The 16,965-nt window shown below is 30.4% G+C and overlaps 1 protein-coding gene across 1 annotated transcript; it reads right to left on the bottom strand.

Annotated features, from left to right (window-relative positions):
- Positions 1-11,131: 11,131 nt before the first annotated feature.
- LOC133285163 (glucan endo-1,3-beta-glucosidase) lies at positions 11,132-14,798 on the bottom strand. The gene is made up of 4 exons (XM_061482348.1): positions 14,190-14,798; positions 12,833-13,414; positions 11,561-11,837; positions 11,132-11,434 (listed from the first exon to the last, which is right to left on the bottom strand). The coding sequence occupies exons 1-4, from the start codon at positions 14,676-14,678 to the stop codon at positions 11,412-11,414; spliced, it is 1,371 nt and encodes a 456-aa protein (XP_061338332.1). The 5' UTR covers positions 14,679-14,798; the 3' UTR covers positions 11,132-11,411.
- Between the last annotated feature and the right edge of the window lie 2,167 nt (positions 14,799-16,965).

The following is a 16,965-nucleotide window of genomic DNA, read 5'->3' as shown; positions in this document are numbered from 1 at the left end:
AATTCAGTTCAATTTAACTCATACACACTTAAAATCAGAATAACACTAAGGCATGCTAGGTAAAGAATCTATGTCACCAGTGCGAGAGTATATTTAATGCTCCTGGAGCACATAACATTAAGTGGAGCAGGGGAGTGAAAGAGAGACAAAAAGTTGATGAGAGAAAAGAGATAAAAAAATTTAAAAGTGTCAAATTTTTAATTAAAGGACCATGATAGTTCAGGTGCATTCTAAATTTTTTCCAACAGTGCATGCACAAACTAAATTCTAACCCTACAGATAGTGAAGATAAATTAAAATTTATATATATTATAAATTTGTTAAGATCATCACTTCTAATTGCACACACACACAACCCCCTCTCCCCAACACGCACAAAAAAAAAAATCAAAAGTATTTTATAAATTCAAATTAGGTGTGAGTAAAGTTAAATTTATTTTTCATGAAAAGAATGTGTAATCCTCGTTATTGTTGCTTAATTTTTTTTTTTTTTAAATACTTTGTTGCTTAAATTTCAATTAAGATAATAATAATACTTATGATCGTTGCATCAAACAAAAAGTCATCATTGTACCAAAAATAAGTTTGTACCAACAAATTCAAAAACAAAATGCTACCGGTTGCTGTTATCTCGTAACCTAACTAATCCCCAAATTAAAGATAATTAATAATTAATATATATGGGGTAGAATTTTTTGACATCGATATCAAATTTAAAGTTTGACTCTTTTTCTGAGAGTCGTTAGATCAAAAAAGATCAATGGTGTCACATGCTTACAAATCAGAGTTGTTGATCTTTTTTTATCTAATGGCTCTCAAATAAAATGTCAAAAGATCCTACTCCATATATATATATATATATATATATATATATATATATATATATTAGTTATTAATTATCTTTAATTTGTGGATTAGTTAGGTTACGAGATAACAGCAACCGGTAGCATTTTGTTTTTGAATTTGTTGGTACAAACTTATTTTTGGTACAATGATAACTTTTTGTTTGATGCAACGATCATAAGTATTATTATTATGTATTCAGTACTCCCGGATGATCCGTGAAATGATCCGTAAATATATATATATATATATATATATATATATATACACACGAGAATGATTCGTTTACAAAAATTTTTTACAAATTTTTATAAATTACATTATGTACTCTCGGGAGAATACAGTGTAACCTTGTGTTCTTCCAGGAGAACATAAAGTAGTTTGTAATCAAAAAATTTATAAATATAAATCTCCATATATATATATATATATATATATCACAATAAATAAATCACAACAAATAAATTTCAGTTGACAGTTACGTATTCCAATTCTGAAATTTTACATCTTCCTTATATTTAGGTATTGATGAGTTAATGTTTTTTTTTATATAATCTGGAGGTATCCTCGTTCAACCTCATCTGGTTACCTTGTCCTCAGAGTACGGCTCAAAGGCTAGCCCCTCATTGGAACAGCGGGTGCATTGAGCTTCGCTACCGGAGGAAGGATGAGACTAATCTCCCTTCGAGGGGAGAGGCACGTCCTCTGGCCCCCAAAGATTTTCCAAGAATTTGCTTGAGACAGAATTTGAACCCCTAATTATAATGTTTATTTGACATGTCTTATTTTTAACTTTTCTTCTCTTTAAGAATAAAAGTTTAGTCAAATATGTTTTTATAAAAGATTTTATTATAAAAAAAATTATAATGAAGAAAAAAACTAAAAGTTAAAAGTTCTGAAGATAAATTTTTTTAAGAAGTATGTTAGCTTTTTTGACTCTTTATTTATTTTATAATTTTATTTTTATTCTAAGCTTATATTTATAAATTTTAACATTTACCTTAATAATTCATTCTAATAATAAATTATTTTATCTTCCATATTTCAAAATCATTAGGAAAACTTTATATAATCACCAAATAATTTTTAGTTTTATTTTTTAAGTTATTTTTTTTAACTTTAACTTAAAAATAACTTTTAGCTTAAAAAAAAAAATATCAAACAGGCTCTTAATGATTGATGACCAACGTTTTAGGATTGTTTATCTAATACTACTCGTTTTGTTTACTTGAATATAATTAAATAATAATTAACTTATGGATAATGGGATATAAGCTAGATGTAATATTTTACAATGTAGAAGAAATATTTTTCAATAAATAATTGAAATTGTTGATACCACGTGTTGTAATATAACTGATTGAAAATGCTTATTGGAATTCTTGGTTGTACTTCTCTAGTGAAAAACAAAAACAAAGAATGAAAATTTTTGTACATCCACCAATGCGTGAATGCAATTATGAGGACGATGCGTGTTGCATGGCAGAAGGGGAACCTGCTGTAGTGTGAATGCCTCAAGCACCGACGCATCTAAGCCATCTTAGGAACACCCATATTAATTAGTTTAATTTAGAAGATTAGCATGTGCAGCCATGGGATTGTGCTCATTAATCATAATTACCCTGCAAATGAGTTCACTGATAGAGGTTGGGACCACATAATGATGGTCTCACAGAGAGGATGGAAGTTGAGCAGCTTCCACCAACCATAATAGCACCCATTTGTTTAAAAAGGTCTTTTAATTTGCATAGGATTGCTGGAAATATTTTAATTAATTGCTAACGTGTGGATATCAATATTATTAGAGAAAAGCATTATAATATAAGAACATAAACTTGAGTAGCAAATTTGTTATTTTGTTGAAAATATAAAAGTATAAAAAAAATAATTTGTCTAATCAAATTCAAATTAAATGTAATAATTCACAAATTTTTCAAATTTAGTAAAAGATCAATGTGTAATTCCAACAAAACTAAAAAGGTTAAATAAAATTACATAGTTTACTTTCTATTCTAAACATCACCACTTGAACTCAAATACATCAAGCAAATATTTGTACTGTTTAGAATCTGATATGACTGAAACATTGTATAATATACAAAGTATTCTTCTAATTTAAGCATAATAAAAGAGAGTGGTTGATATATATTTGCATATGATCATACCCTTTTGAGAGGGAGAGAAGGTAGGCTTACCTCATTTGACAACCCGAAAGTCCTCTTACTAAAGTGTTCTCCTTCTCAAGGCATCATTGCCTTCAACAATAATTTAAATCGAGAACATGAATTGTGACAACCTGCAGCAATAACTTTATCTATGGTCCTCTCTAGTAATCAAGCTTTTTAAAATAGTTTTAAGCCCATTACATAACTAATCTTTTGTGTTATTCATCTTACTTCAAAACGGTTTGCGAGAATTTATTGACAACAGTAATAAAGATATGTAAATTGAATAATCTCTCATGTATATTAATTTGAAACTTATAGCAATTGTATCAAAAAGGGACATCTAAAGTAAGAAATTTCATGTTTCAAAAAAAAAAGTAAGAAATTTTAATCTCTGTATCATGTCCTTTATTTACAATTAGCTACAATGTATATATAATTTCAACCACCAGAATTGATAGGTACTGTTTGACATAAGGTTTCAACAAAAAAGTTAGCTCTTTTAATCGATAGGCTAATTCGTAAAGATTATGTCTACATCCTCTTCATTGGCACGGAAACTACCAATTATGATCAATATTGAGCTAACATGCAAACTTTCCTGTATTATGTTGCTTTCTAAAATATAGGTCCACACTATTTAGCCCAGCAAATATATATATATATCTCGTTTACAACCTCTTGTAACTATATCTTAATCGTTGATTTCCTCCAATCAATGGTTATTATTTTCGTAAATCAAAATCATTAATTAATTATTATTATTTCACAATAAATGATAACTGTTGATTGACAGAAATCAACGGTTAAGATATGGTTATAAGAGGTTGTAAATAAAAATAGATTATAAATATAACTTTCCTATATATATATATATATATATATATATATATATATGGATCAGGATCATTTTACATCAGTGTAAGTTACACTCTCAATCTTGTCCGTTGATCCCATCTATATCTAAGAGCTCAAATTTTGTAGTAAGGTGAGCCATTAAATACAAGTGGATCAATGGTTAAGATTGAATGTAAGACTTCTAACTCTTACACCGGTGTAAGAATATCCTACCTATATATATATAGGATTCATTTTTTCTGCAGTTACTGCAGATAAGTTATCTGCAGTAAACCAATACGACGTCGTTTTGAAGCGAAAATCATGGTGTTTTTGTAATTTTAATTTATTTCAGAGTTATAATAGTCTTTATATTTATAATTTTTTAAGATTTCAATACCAAAACGACGTCTTTTTGGAAATAAATGCAGATAACTTATCTACATTAACTGCCGAAATATTTTTCCCATATATATATATATTTGCAGGGTTGGAGTTTCAAGGACACTTTTTTTTTTCAATTTACCAGGAAAGTTTAAGGATTTGATTGTTTGAATATAAAATTATTAGATAGCATGATTAATTGCAAGACTAATGACTCCAAAAAATCTCATTTAAATTGATAGATTATATAACAACACATTAGCAACTAGTATATATTTGCAACATTAATTATAAAGTGTCAATTCACTCAAAAGTTTAAGTTGTTGGCTGAGATTACATTTTTATTTTATTTTTCTAATACGACTCCTCACACGAGAGTTCATTGAGTTTAAAGAGTGGATGAAGCATTACCATCCACCCTTCAGCTCATGACCACTTATTCATGTAGGCTCTGATACCATATAAACAATCATCACACGTAAAAGCTTGAGCTGAGAAGTAAAAATCTATTAATAGTTTTTATATTAATATTATATCTCTCTAACACCCCTCTTTCCGTAAGAGCCATTTAGGCTTAAAATATGGATATTCCAAAAGAAGAAAATAAATTGAGATAAAAATAGATGAAATAATAAGATAAAATATGTTGAAAATTTACAACATTGATTTCGTTTTCTTTTATTTTTATGTTTAGTTTTTCTTATTTTTTCTTTCATTTCTTTTTACAGTTATAGAAAAGACTGAAAAGTAGAAGAAGAAAAAAACAAAGTAGAAAAAGAAGACTAGACATATTTAAATCAAAAAGAAGAAAATGAATCGAGGATAAAAAGTAAAAATAAAAAAAAATATATTGAAAATTCATAACAGTTATTTTTTTTTCTTCTATTTCTTTTTTATTTTATATTTCCATCTTATTTTTCATCTATTTTTTTCTTCGGTATATATTTTTATTTATTTTTTAATTTTAGTCTTTTTTATTATTGTTGTAAGTTTTCAATATATTTAGTCTTTTTTTGCTTCCTTAATCTATTTTCTTCTTTTTGATTTAGATATATCTGATTTTTTTTTCTATTTTTTAAATCTTTTTTGTAAGTGTTATAAGTTTTCAAAATATTTTGATATTTTTTTATCACTCTATTTTCTTCTTTTAAAAAAGTAAAATAAGTATAATAATTAAGTTTCTAATAATATTAAAGAGGAGTTTAAGTGAAAAAAATATAAGAAAATAAGTAATTAAAATAATAATCATAATATAAGTAATTGAAAGCAAAATCACGCGAAGTTTTTTGAACTTTTCGGTAAAACATAAAACGGGTGTATATTACAATTATTTGTAGTTCATTGTAATTTCAACGGTAATAAGGTGGACTAAAGTCAACCCAGGTTTTTAAGCCAATCAATTTATTTGGTTGAAAAGATGGATGACCTATATAAGTTTTTAAAAGTGTCTGACTTCATAGTGAAGGGTTATTAATATTATCCTTTTGATGATTCCATATTACCACTTTTCTAATTTTTGGTCTAAATTCAATATATGCCGACTTCTTCACCAAAGTTGTCGGTTGTTAAGGAAACGCCTGAATCAATAAAAGCACTTTACCAATCAGACAACAAATTGAGTATAGAAAATATAATGATATGTTTCGTGTTTGTTATTGAAATATGAGAGCTGTTATCATTTCTTAAGTTGTTTGAGATAATTTTATATCTGACTATTAAATTATAATCGTACAAAGATGGATCAATGATGATAAAGAAAAAATAAACCATAAACATTCAAAGGCAAATTAATTAATATAGGAAAATAAATAAATAAAATGACGTAATTTTGAGATGTCCGGAGATAAATTTATCTCAAGTTACCGGAGAAATATTCTTTCACACACACACACACATATATATATGGAGAAAGTTATATTTACAAATTTTTTGTTTACAAACTCTTACAAATTATATTATGTTTGACCGGTAATACTTCAATCAAGAGTGTATGACCGGTCAGATTAAATGTAATATGTAAAAAAAAATATAAACGGATCATTCCTCTCTCTATATATATATATATATAATTACTTACTATTCCTATTTTTTCTCTTATTTTTTCACATGACTCCACATGGGTTTTACATATTTTTATATATGTATATGGAATACTTTTATCTTTTATAATACGCAACATCAAACCCTAAGGGGTGTTTGTTTCAGGCAGTGTTTTAAAACTCGGACCGGTCATCGAACCGGTCAAGGAACTGGGTCACTGGGTCACTGGTTCAACCGGGTTCAACCGGGTTGAACCGGTTTTACTGTTCACATATTAAAAATATAAAAATATTACTTATATTAATAAAAATTCATATAAGAAAACTATCAATGAGCTTCAAGAAATAAATTGGTTTTCAATGATAGCAAATATTATATACTTCTAAGCTTCTAGCTCTAGACCGTATCCTAATATTGGATTAAACCATGCAATATAAGTTAAATGCACTTTTTGTGCTTGACATGATACGGATAAATTAAATCATGATAACAAATAGTATGCATGAAATATACATTATAAGAAAAAAGTGTCCACCGTTGAGATGAGATCATGAGACCATCAGTGTTTATCACCACTTAACTTCATGAGATCATTATAAGATACAACTAAATTACATAAACGAACTACACTAATCTAAAATACCTTATTATTTTCACCTTACTTTTAATCATATTCATCATAAAATATGAATATGATTTAATTCAAGAGTTCTTATCAACAACAAAAAAATTTACCAAAAAAAAAAAAAAAACCGGTTTAACCCGAGTCAACCGGGTCACCGGGTCGCCGGTTTTCGGCCGGGTCAACCGGTCCAATACGGGCTGACTGCATAACCGGTCCAACTACCCGCTCGGACCGGGGAACCCACCGGGTCACCGAGTCCCGGGTCGACCCGGCCGGTCCGAGCCGGGTTTTAAAACACCGGTTTCAGGAGTTTGTTAAAGTTTCTCGGGGAAGTGATTCCTGCATTGTCATTACTCCACGTTTGGTTTACGATTTTCATAAATTTTACCCATCTTTTGTTGTTGCCTGTCTATTGACAATTGCAAGTAATTTGTCTGAAAAACACTGTTAACGATTGCTTCGTGGAAGGTGGTATTTGTTTCAAATTCGAAGAAGTTCAAAAAGTGGTATAAATCGGTGACTGTATTACCCCTCGAGCTTCTTCTGACGCTTGGCCTTGGCATGAACATCTGATCTCTTCTCCTTGTTTTTAATCATCGAAGGAAGCAACTCCTCCTTGTTCTTTTTCTTCGTTATTGCTTTCTTCATCGAACTTTCTTCGACATCGTCGCTTCCTGAACCCTCGCTCTTCTTCCTCTTTCCCCCCATTGTTGGTAACCGTAGCAACCACTTTACGGTTTTCGAAGCAGAAGAAAGAAAAACAGAGAAGAGTGAAAAAAAAATTTGATTAGGGTTTTGAAAGAGGGGTCAATGGGGTCTGTTCCCCTGTTTGCTTCCCTATGGCTTTCCCTGTGCACCATGCAATCGTATTATTACATGTAAACTGAAAAAAAAAAAAAATTAAACATCTTCATATTAATTAAAAGATAACGTTCGATATTATAAGTTTGTAATGAAATTTTAATATGATACTGTGTTTTGTATAATATCATATTAGATGATATTATTCTGTATTTGATAACATTAAAACCAATCCCATAAAACCTGCTTGTAAATTTTTTTTATTTTAATTGCATATATTAATTTTTGTTTTTCACTTTTTTTCTATCAACCTTCCATGTTTTCTTTTCATTTGGCAATTTATGTACAAGTGTTGGATAATATTTATTTTGGAGAGAGACCGAGATGGCAAACAAAAACGGAGACAAAGACGATGTGGATATTGGTTGGGTCAATTGAATGTAATTTCAATAAGTTTTCAATAAGTTTTAAAAATAAAGAGTTATTTCTAAAAGGGTTATTTTGTAATTTTAATAAATTTTCCCATCAATATTTTATTTTCAACCAAACACATATTTAGGAATTTTACTCAATTTTTTCGATATTATTTTGTCCAACCAAACAACATTTTTTAAACTTTCCTATATAACTCACTTTCCCTGCAGATCTTTAGTAATTACATTTTCTTAGTATAATAAAAATTTCACCTGAACCAAACACCCCGTAAACATATATCATGTGAATAGTATCAAAATAAATTAAAAAAAAATCAATTGTTTGCAGCGGTTATATGCTTAAAACATCTGTGCAGCTTCTTGATAAAAAAATAAATGAGGAAAGTAAAAGATCAATTTTGTTTATGATGCGCATATATTGCTTTAAGAATGATATTGTCGTTTTGCTAGTGATTTTTTATTCTTTACTATTTAATTTTGGAATTAAAAATCTAAGTCAAATTATTTTATTGAGCTTTAACTTAGTCTTCCTCTGCCTAATCTTAAATATTGTTTGTGACATACTTCCGGAAAGAAATAATGAAGATAAAAAGTAAAAACGATTGACAATTATAAACTGTAATTTTTAAGTCATAAATGACTCCGGCAATTAGATTCTAGGTATCCTTATCTACTTTTCTTTTTAGAATTGTATGTGAAAAATGGGCTGATGCACAAAATTTAGATTGGGCGTATAATCTATGATGGGCCAAAAAGTTAGGTAAGTGTGGAAGATCTTGTGTATAAGAACCCTCCGTTAATTTCGTCCATATGTAGTTGTGGTTCTCTATGATCTAAAATGATGGAGCAAATCAAGGGGAGTTGTTTCAAGTGATATATGTTTAATTTTGTCTAAATAAGATTTTAGATTCATGTCAAACATTTTTTTCTAGAGAGTTAGCGTTATTATGATATAAATCTTGACATTTTTTCTAGAGAGTTGGCGTTATTATGATATAAATATGGGTAAAGGATTTTTCCAGATAAGTTATCTCCAGTGAGTCCAAAACGACGTCGTTTTGGTATGGAAATCAGGATTTTTTGTAATTTTAATATATTGCAGGGTTATATTAGTCTTTATCATTATACTTTTTTAATTTTATAATCCAAAACAATGTCGTTTTGAGCTCACTGAAAATAATTTTATCTCCGGTGACCGAAGAAATACTTTTTCCTATAAATATATCTGACTCGAATAGAATTGTTTCCCGTAAAAGAATAACTGTGATTTATAAAAAAAGAAAAAAAAAATAAACTGTATAGATAGCTGAAGCAAAAAGCAATTTTAAGTTCAGTGGTTTGAATATTCCTGTGATGTCAAGAGTTATAGCCCGTAAAAAAAGATATGCCCGTCATCTCAAGCAATGACACAAGAAAACCTGTAAAACAAAAATAAAATAAATAAACACAAAAGAAATTTGTGGCAGGGAATTGCGGATAAAATGTCTCCCAAAAGCCTCATAAAATATAAAGATTTGTCTAAATTTTTCCATCACTTTGCTTTATACTGAACTCAACAAATCTATTCTTTTCCTTTACGTTAGGTGAGGGTCATAGGAAAAAAAAATTAAATTATTATAATTTAAATAAATAATAACAAATATATAATTGTTTCGAAACTATTTACGATGTATTGCCATTTACTCACGCCCATTTTAGGCATGACCACTCATGTCTAAAAGATGTATGACCACATGCTCATTTTGGGCATGACCACTCATGCTTAAGAGAGGCATGACCACGAAGATGCTAACACGTGGCATAAAAAAAATTAATAGTTTGATAGTAAAATTTCGGAAGACAATAACTTTGGCTCCGAGTGGCCAAACTAGGTGTTTTTTTTATTCCAAATAAATTTTTAAAATCTACACAATGACACTTGATTTGACATAATTAGAAACATTGATGCAGCATTGATTGTCAAATCAGAAACATTGATGCAGCATTGATAGATAGAAAATCACTCTCATGATTAGGAATATTCCTAACAAATATCCCTATAATTATGGTACCATTTTGCAAATTCAACCTATATTTATGAGAGACGAAATTTCAACTTAAATAACATCATTCACACTCACAAATATAAAATATACCAAACATGTTTATCTCAAAAAGTTATGCGAAATAAAAAAAAAAAAACTGATTATAATCTTTTGAAGTTTTATGATAAAATATCCAAATTTTGAAAAAAAAATTCACCAAAATTCTCTTCAATGAGATGTCATTGCGAAAATCTCAAAAATTTATGTGAAATCAAAAAAAAATTCACCTAATTTAGATATTTGAGTTAAAAGTTTTGGTCTTCTAAAATTTTATGGTCAAACTGTTAACTTTTTTATGCCACATCATAATGCTAAATTAGGTGTAAATGATCACGTCCAATTTAGACGTGATCATTTTGAAAAAAAATAATTATAATCTTATGAAGTTTTATGATAAAATATCCAAATTTTGAAAAAAAAAAATACCAAAATTCTCTTCAATAAGATGTCATTGCGAAAATCTCAAAAAATTATGTGAAATCAAAAAAAAATTCACCTAATTTAGATATTTGAGTTAAAAGTTTTGGTCTTCTAAAATTTTATGGTCAAACTATTAACTTTTTTATGCCACATCATCATGCCTAAGTTAGGTGTAAATTATCACGTCCAATTTAAACGTAAATCACTGTAATAAATTCGTAAATAATCTCAAAACAATTATATATTTATAATTATTTATTTATATTATAATAAATTAATTTTTTTTTCCCTCCATGTGTGATTCTGAAAATTAGAAATCACCAGCATTGATTAAACGACAACTATTGTCAATATATTAATGTGATATTGTGATGTTCTTATTTATCAAGGGGTTTACTAATCTCATGTTACATGAGATAGTACTCTCATGTGGGTGATACAAATATGTGGGGTCCACAATTTAAAAAGAAAAAGAAAAAGAAAAGAAAAATTGACACGAAATTCTATGGGTATATAACATAAGATAACTATCTTATGTCACATGAGACTATTATTTTCCATTTATCAAACAGCCATACACCAACCATAGATTTAGCCAAGCATGAAATGCCATGCCAATGTTAACATTCTTTTTCCAGGAACAACATACAAACTAAATATAAGAGTACACGAATGAATAATCACAAACTCACTAACACAAACACCATATTTCCCCCCTCTTCTACCATTCTCTCTACCTTGGTCTCTTTCCTCTGATTATGATCTTCAAGAGACGAGCTCAGATTCTACAATTATCATGGCCTGCAAAATAACAACAAAATATATATATACAAATCATAAACCATGCATAAGTATAAAAAGAAGTCACAACATTCTGTTTTTTTTTTTTTTATATAAATAAATTGGGTATTGAGATTTGAGACTGACTTGGATTAGAGGAAGTAATGAGGCCAGTGTTAGAGAAGTCACAGTTGAAATCATGGCGACCATTGGCTTGAAAATAGGCGTTCATGGCATAAGTGGCAAGTGCCCTAATGTTGTTTGGGGCAAAGCAAACACCTCCTGGTTGGATTGGTTTGCAATCAACTCCTTGGCTACACACATAGTTTATGTTTGCTTGTAAGGCTTCGTTGCTAGCATCTGCTTTTGGCACGCACCATCTTTGTCCTCCTGATGCTACTGGTCTTGGCACTCTTCCTCCTCTCTGCATTTTTCATCAATCAAATCATAAATCAATGAAATTGGCTTTGTCTCATTCTATAATTTAAAATTATGGACTCAAACCTCTAATTTCTTTATTACTTTCTTATTATTATGTGAGTGTTTTCCGTCCAACTTGTACTAACCATTGTTTAATATTACATAAACAGTCGATTTTAGCCCGTAAGTAACAAACTACACATCAGAGTAAGAAGCTGAATACGAAGAAGACAAGGTTTGTTTTGTATATTTGCAGAGTTGTGTGAAGCCTTGACTTGACATAACTGAAATAAAAAAATTGATAGACTTCAGAATTATATTAAGAATAAAAATGTATTTAAATTTAGGGAAAATATTTTCTCATGTTGCATGAGAATTCAATTATCATGTTGAGACCCTTCGATTTGCGTGCAAAGCTTTTCTTTTCTTTTTCTCTTTTTAATAAATGTGGGGCCACCACACTAGTTGAGTCACAACAGTAGTTGAATCACAACATGAGAATTCAGAATTGAATTCTTATGCAACATAAGAAAATCAAATCCTTAAATTTACCCACAATTAAAACTTTTAAGTTCCAAACAATTTAAATACAAAACCTTAATTAGTTTTCCTGGAAAAAGAAGAAAAGGAAAGTGCATTGAAATTTGCTACCCTGTGACCTTTTGTCAGTATTATCATATATATTAAATATATGGAAAATATTTTTCTCATTTCGTTGGAGATAGCTATCTCATGCTATACACCCATCGAATTTTGTGCCAGCTTTTTCCTTTATTTTAAAGTGTGGACCCCACATATTTATCTCTCACACATGAGAGAACTATCTCAAGCAACCTGAGATTAATAACTCCCTAAATATATTTGGTGAGCCCATGTGACGAAGGAGACAAGATTGTTTTGATAGTGCAGCGCAGCAGAGAAAGAATCGAGGAAAATAAAGTAAAAAGACAAAACATTACATAATTTTAAAAACATTAAAAACAAACAAAAGTACAAAACCTGTGCGTTGTTGCGCAAGATTCCAGACTCATAAACGGGAGTGAAATCCGGTTGGAAGAGACCCCAGTTACGCTCCGCGATCGGACCGGGTTTTTGGTTCTCATTAAAAAGAGCAAAAATGTAAGTCTCGAACCGGCGGTTCGGCATCAACGGCGTTCCCTTCCCTTGTTCCAAGTGCTTCACAAGCTGGCCATTGTAAGACTGAGCATTAGCCACGCTGCACGCGTCCCAACCGTCGCAAACGGAGGGCCACCCCGTTTCACCAACGGCAATGTCCACGTCACCGTACCCAAGGGCTTTCATGGCAGAGTAAACGGCGTCCATCAGAGCATCGAACTGGTTCGTGTAAGTCAACTTGGTGTTCCTGTCGTACAACCCACGGTTCGGCCTGAACAGTGCAAAGTTCACATTCTTTGGGTTGTAACCGAAATACGGGTACGGGTTCACCATAAACGGTGTCCTTGTTTCCTTGAGGAACTTCAGCATTGGCCCCAACACGTGCTTCGCAAACCCAGGCCTGAATTGACCCGCACTTGGTGGTATTGATGCCCGCATTATCGCCAGAGAGTGTGCAGTAGTAACCTGATTTGTACCAAAAAAAAAAAAAAACCAAAATTTCAGCTTTCAACTTTAATTCAGCTAAATTTTCGTTGATTAATATATTAGGATATTACAACAATTTTTTTCATGTCTACTAATCCTATTCTTCTACAACTTCCCTCTTGGTGTTGAAAAAAAGTAAGTAAAATCTATGTAACGGTGTTGAAAATGAGAAAGTAAAATAAAAATAATTATGGTGGCTTTTTCCAATGAAAAAATAACATTTTTTTTAATTTTAATTCAAATAGATGATCTAAAATAATTTTCATGGGATTAATCCCATATTCAAATAGTATCATGTTATGCCATACGAAAGACGGTGGCTCGTTCTAAAGGAGTGATTATAAATTAATGTTGAGATATATAATCACATTGGGTTGTAACCGAAATAAGGGTACGGGTTCACCATAAACGGTGTCCTTGTTTCATTGAGGAACTTCCATTTATAAGGGCTCGAGCACTCTCCCTTTGAATATATGAATATGTCACCCTTTGAATATATGAATATGTGCAACTAACGTGTCTTTTGAAAAGAAATTTTGAGATACACCACCCTAAAAGCTACTTCACGTCAACTTAATTTTGTGTTAAAAAAGTGAAATTTGCGATATACAAACTAGAATAAAAATATGGAATTAGTATTTGTCATGTGTTAGATGACCCCACATGGTCCCACATTTTTTTTATGTGTGTAGTCTCCAAAAACATTAATCTCTAAAAATATAGAGGTAATAACAAGGTGAGTTAGATGAATTACCTTAACGTCTGTGATTCCCTCAGCAAGAAGGGCAGAGTGGAGGGTTCTCATGGCGGGGACAAGGCTTCGGATCATGTTGGTGTCGCCCCAGTGGAGGACCTCGCTTCCTACGAGGATGTAGTTGATCTTTGTCTGAGGGTGGAAAGGTTTGATCTTGCTCACGACCCATTGTCGAGCGGAGTTGATGTTTGTCAGAGCCGCTATGTCCCCGTTGGGGGCGGTGACGGTGACGGAGATGCCGCTGTTGGCGAAGGCTTGAAGGATTTGCGGGCTCACATCGAAGATCTTCACGCTGTCGATGATGGTCTTTGTTTTCAGGAAGTTTGCCACCGCTGACGGCGGCGGAAGGTTGTCGCCGAGGGTTCCGTAGTTGACGCCGATGGAGTATGCGGCGGTGGCGAGGTGGAGCACCAGGAGGAGGAGGAAGATCGGCGAGAAGGTTGAGGTGGACATGGTTTTGGTAACAGCTATTGTTATGTGAAAAGTCATAGGCAACGGTCTTATGTTTGTGTTTATTTATAGCTGTGAAGAAATGAAAAGACATTGATTGGGGTTGAGGTGTACGCTTTTTTAGGAATGTGGTAAAAATAAATAACCCCGTAAATAAGTAGTGTGGTTCCTATTTTTATTATTGTGTGTGTATATCTCTTTATCAAATCTTTTAGGTATGATGACTAATCAAAATGTATTTGTTATCTGAGGCTATTCTTAGACAAAAAAATCTTTTCTTTTTCGTTTCCAAATGTTAAACAAATTTTTGTCATTATCTACTTGTTAAGAATGTCATCGTTCTAACAAGAAAATGGTTTCATTTAATAATTTCTTGTGTTGTTAAATTCTTTATGATTGAATTACTTGAAGTTATAAATTTAGGAATATACTCTCATATTTCATGAGATAAATTATTTCATATAACACATAAAAAAATAAGTAAAATTTATTTATTATTATTTTTAATATTTTTTTGGTGGATTCGATGCATTTCTTATGTGTTAATATGAGATTATATAAGAAATTATATTCTAAAAAATATATTATGAGAATAATAGTTATATTTTTATAATAAATAAGAAGCAGGTTTATCAAGATTAAACGTGGAATAATAATTGGTTCAAGTGTAACGTAACGGGGTGAGTAAGAACACCAGAGATTGCAATGTGGGCGTAGCAGCCTTGCTTGAACGGCTACAGAATTGGGTAATAATGAAAGAAACGAACAAAAGGTAAGCCACGGAGAAAGGTGCACGCCAGATGGCGATACTGTAATTGTGGTGGGATTGAGAATCAGATTCAAAATTGAATTAGAAAGTATTAGAGGAGAGTCTTGGTGTGGTGGGGCATTTATGGTGGGGTCAAAAAGGTTGTATAGAATTTCTCTTGTTTATTTATTAATCCAACGTTCGAAAGTGTGAACCAGACGCATCTTATCTGTATCGGGCTGACACAGATACAGAGAAAAGGTGCCAACGAAGATAGTTATTGTTGTACTACACACTAGACTTACTACATCCCGTCAAGATAAATGTCTGAGAAATCTAACCTAACGCGTTTCCACGCGTGCGATTCGTGGTCATTGTGTTTGTGGTGCGAGCTACGCGGTTTCCACGAGGCCGGTTGAATCTCATTGGGTCATAGATTTGGGCTCTATTCTCGTTTCGGTCTTAGACTGCTATTGGTTATACAAATGGAGTCTGCAAATCCACCCCTGCCTAATAATATAATATCATATGAGAAATATATTTTTTATGTTATATAAAATAATTTTATCTTATATATAAATAATTAATAAAAAAAAATTTCTTTTTTTCTTTTTTTTTAATGGGTCCCATATTTTTTATGTTTTGTATGAGATAAGATATAAAATTATCTCATACAATATGAGAAACATTAATCTCTTAATATATTTTGGATGTCGACTGCTACATTTTTACTAAATAAGTTATTTTTATTATGTGTGTCATATCTTTTATTTATTAATTTAAAACAACACTCTTGGTCAAGTGTTATATATTTTTTAAATTGGTATTTTCTATTTTAAGTATTATAAGATAAAAATATTTATCATTTAAATAATATATATGTAATTTTAGTTGAAACATAATTATTTCATTTTTTCCATTTTATATAGATATTTCATTTTAATATATATTTCTTGATCTTTTATATATTCTCTCCTTTATAAAACTAGGGGGAGAAAAAAGAAATATATTATGAAGGATAGAGACTATAAAAGGCCAAAAATATGTAGAAAAACATAATTATTTCATTTTTCCCCATGTTATATAGATATTAAATTTTAAAAGTAATAATAATTTTTAATTATTAATATAGAATTTTTTCTCTTTCTTCTTTATCTTTTTACTTTCTCACAAATGCCTTAGATTACAAGGAGAAATAGCCTGGAAAGCACTTGAAATGCACTTTTTTTTAAAAAAATGCTTGTCGAAAATCGACATGTTTCAACACGCATTTGATATGTGGTCAATATTTTGAGATACGCGATCAATGCTCTGATATACAGTTAACTTTTTTCGACAAGCGATTAACGCTTTGACACTTTTTTTATTTAAATTTTATTTTATTAACTAAACAAGAAAAAATAATTTATAAATTAATTTTTTTTGTTATGAAATTTGACATGAAAAATTAACAAGGTATGAAAAATTATTTTTATTTTATATTTATGTTATAAAATTTGAATATTTGATTAGTTATATAACTTATTATGGGTTGTTATATATTAAAAACATTATTTAATATCAAAACGTATCCTAATA

Source organism: Gastrolobium bilobum, unplaced genomic scaffold, assembly GCF_033153095.1.
Source record: "Gastrolobium bilobum isolate Gb01-03AN ecotype WA unplaced genomic scaffold, APGP_CSIRO_Gbil_v1 utg7917, whole genome shotgun sequence".
Taxonomy (NCBI): domain Eukaryota; kingdom Viridiplantae; phylum Streptophyta; class Magnoliopsida; order Fabales; family Fabaceae; genus Gastrolobium; species Gastrolobium bilobum.
Note: the sequence above shows the minus strand (reverse complement) of the source record. Positions and strands in the feature narration are given on the sequence as shown.

Coding starts and splice junctions, on each gene's coding strand:
- LOC133285163 (XM_061482348.1), bottom strand. CDS start 14,678: ATGACTTTTCACATAACAATAGCTGTTACCAAAACCATGTCCACCTCA. Junction 11,838..12,832: donor TCTTGCGCAACAACGCACAG/GTTTTGTACTTT, acceptor TGAAAAATGCAG/AGAGGAGGAAGAGTGCCAAG. Junction 11,435..11,560: donor CATTACTTCCTCTAATCCAA/GTCAGTCTCAAA, acceptor GTTATTTTGCAG/GCCATGATAATTGTAGAATC.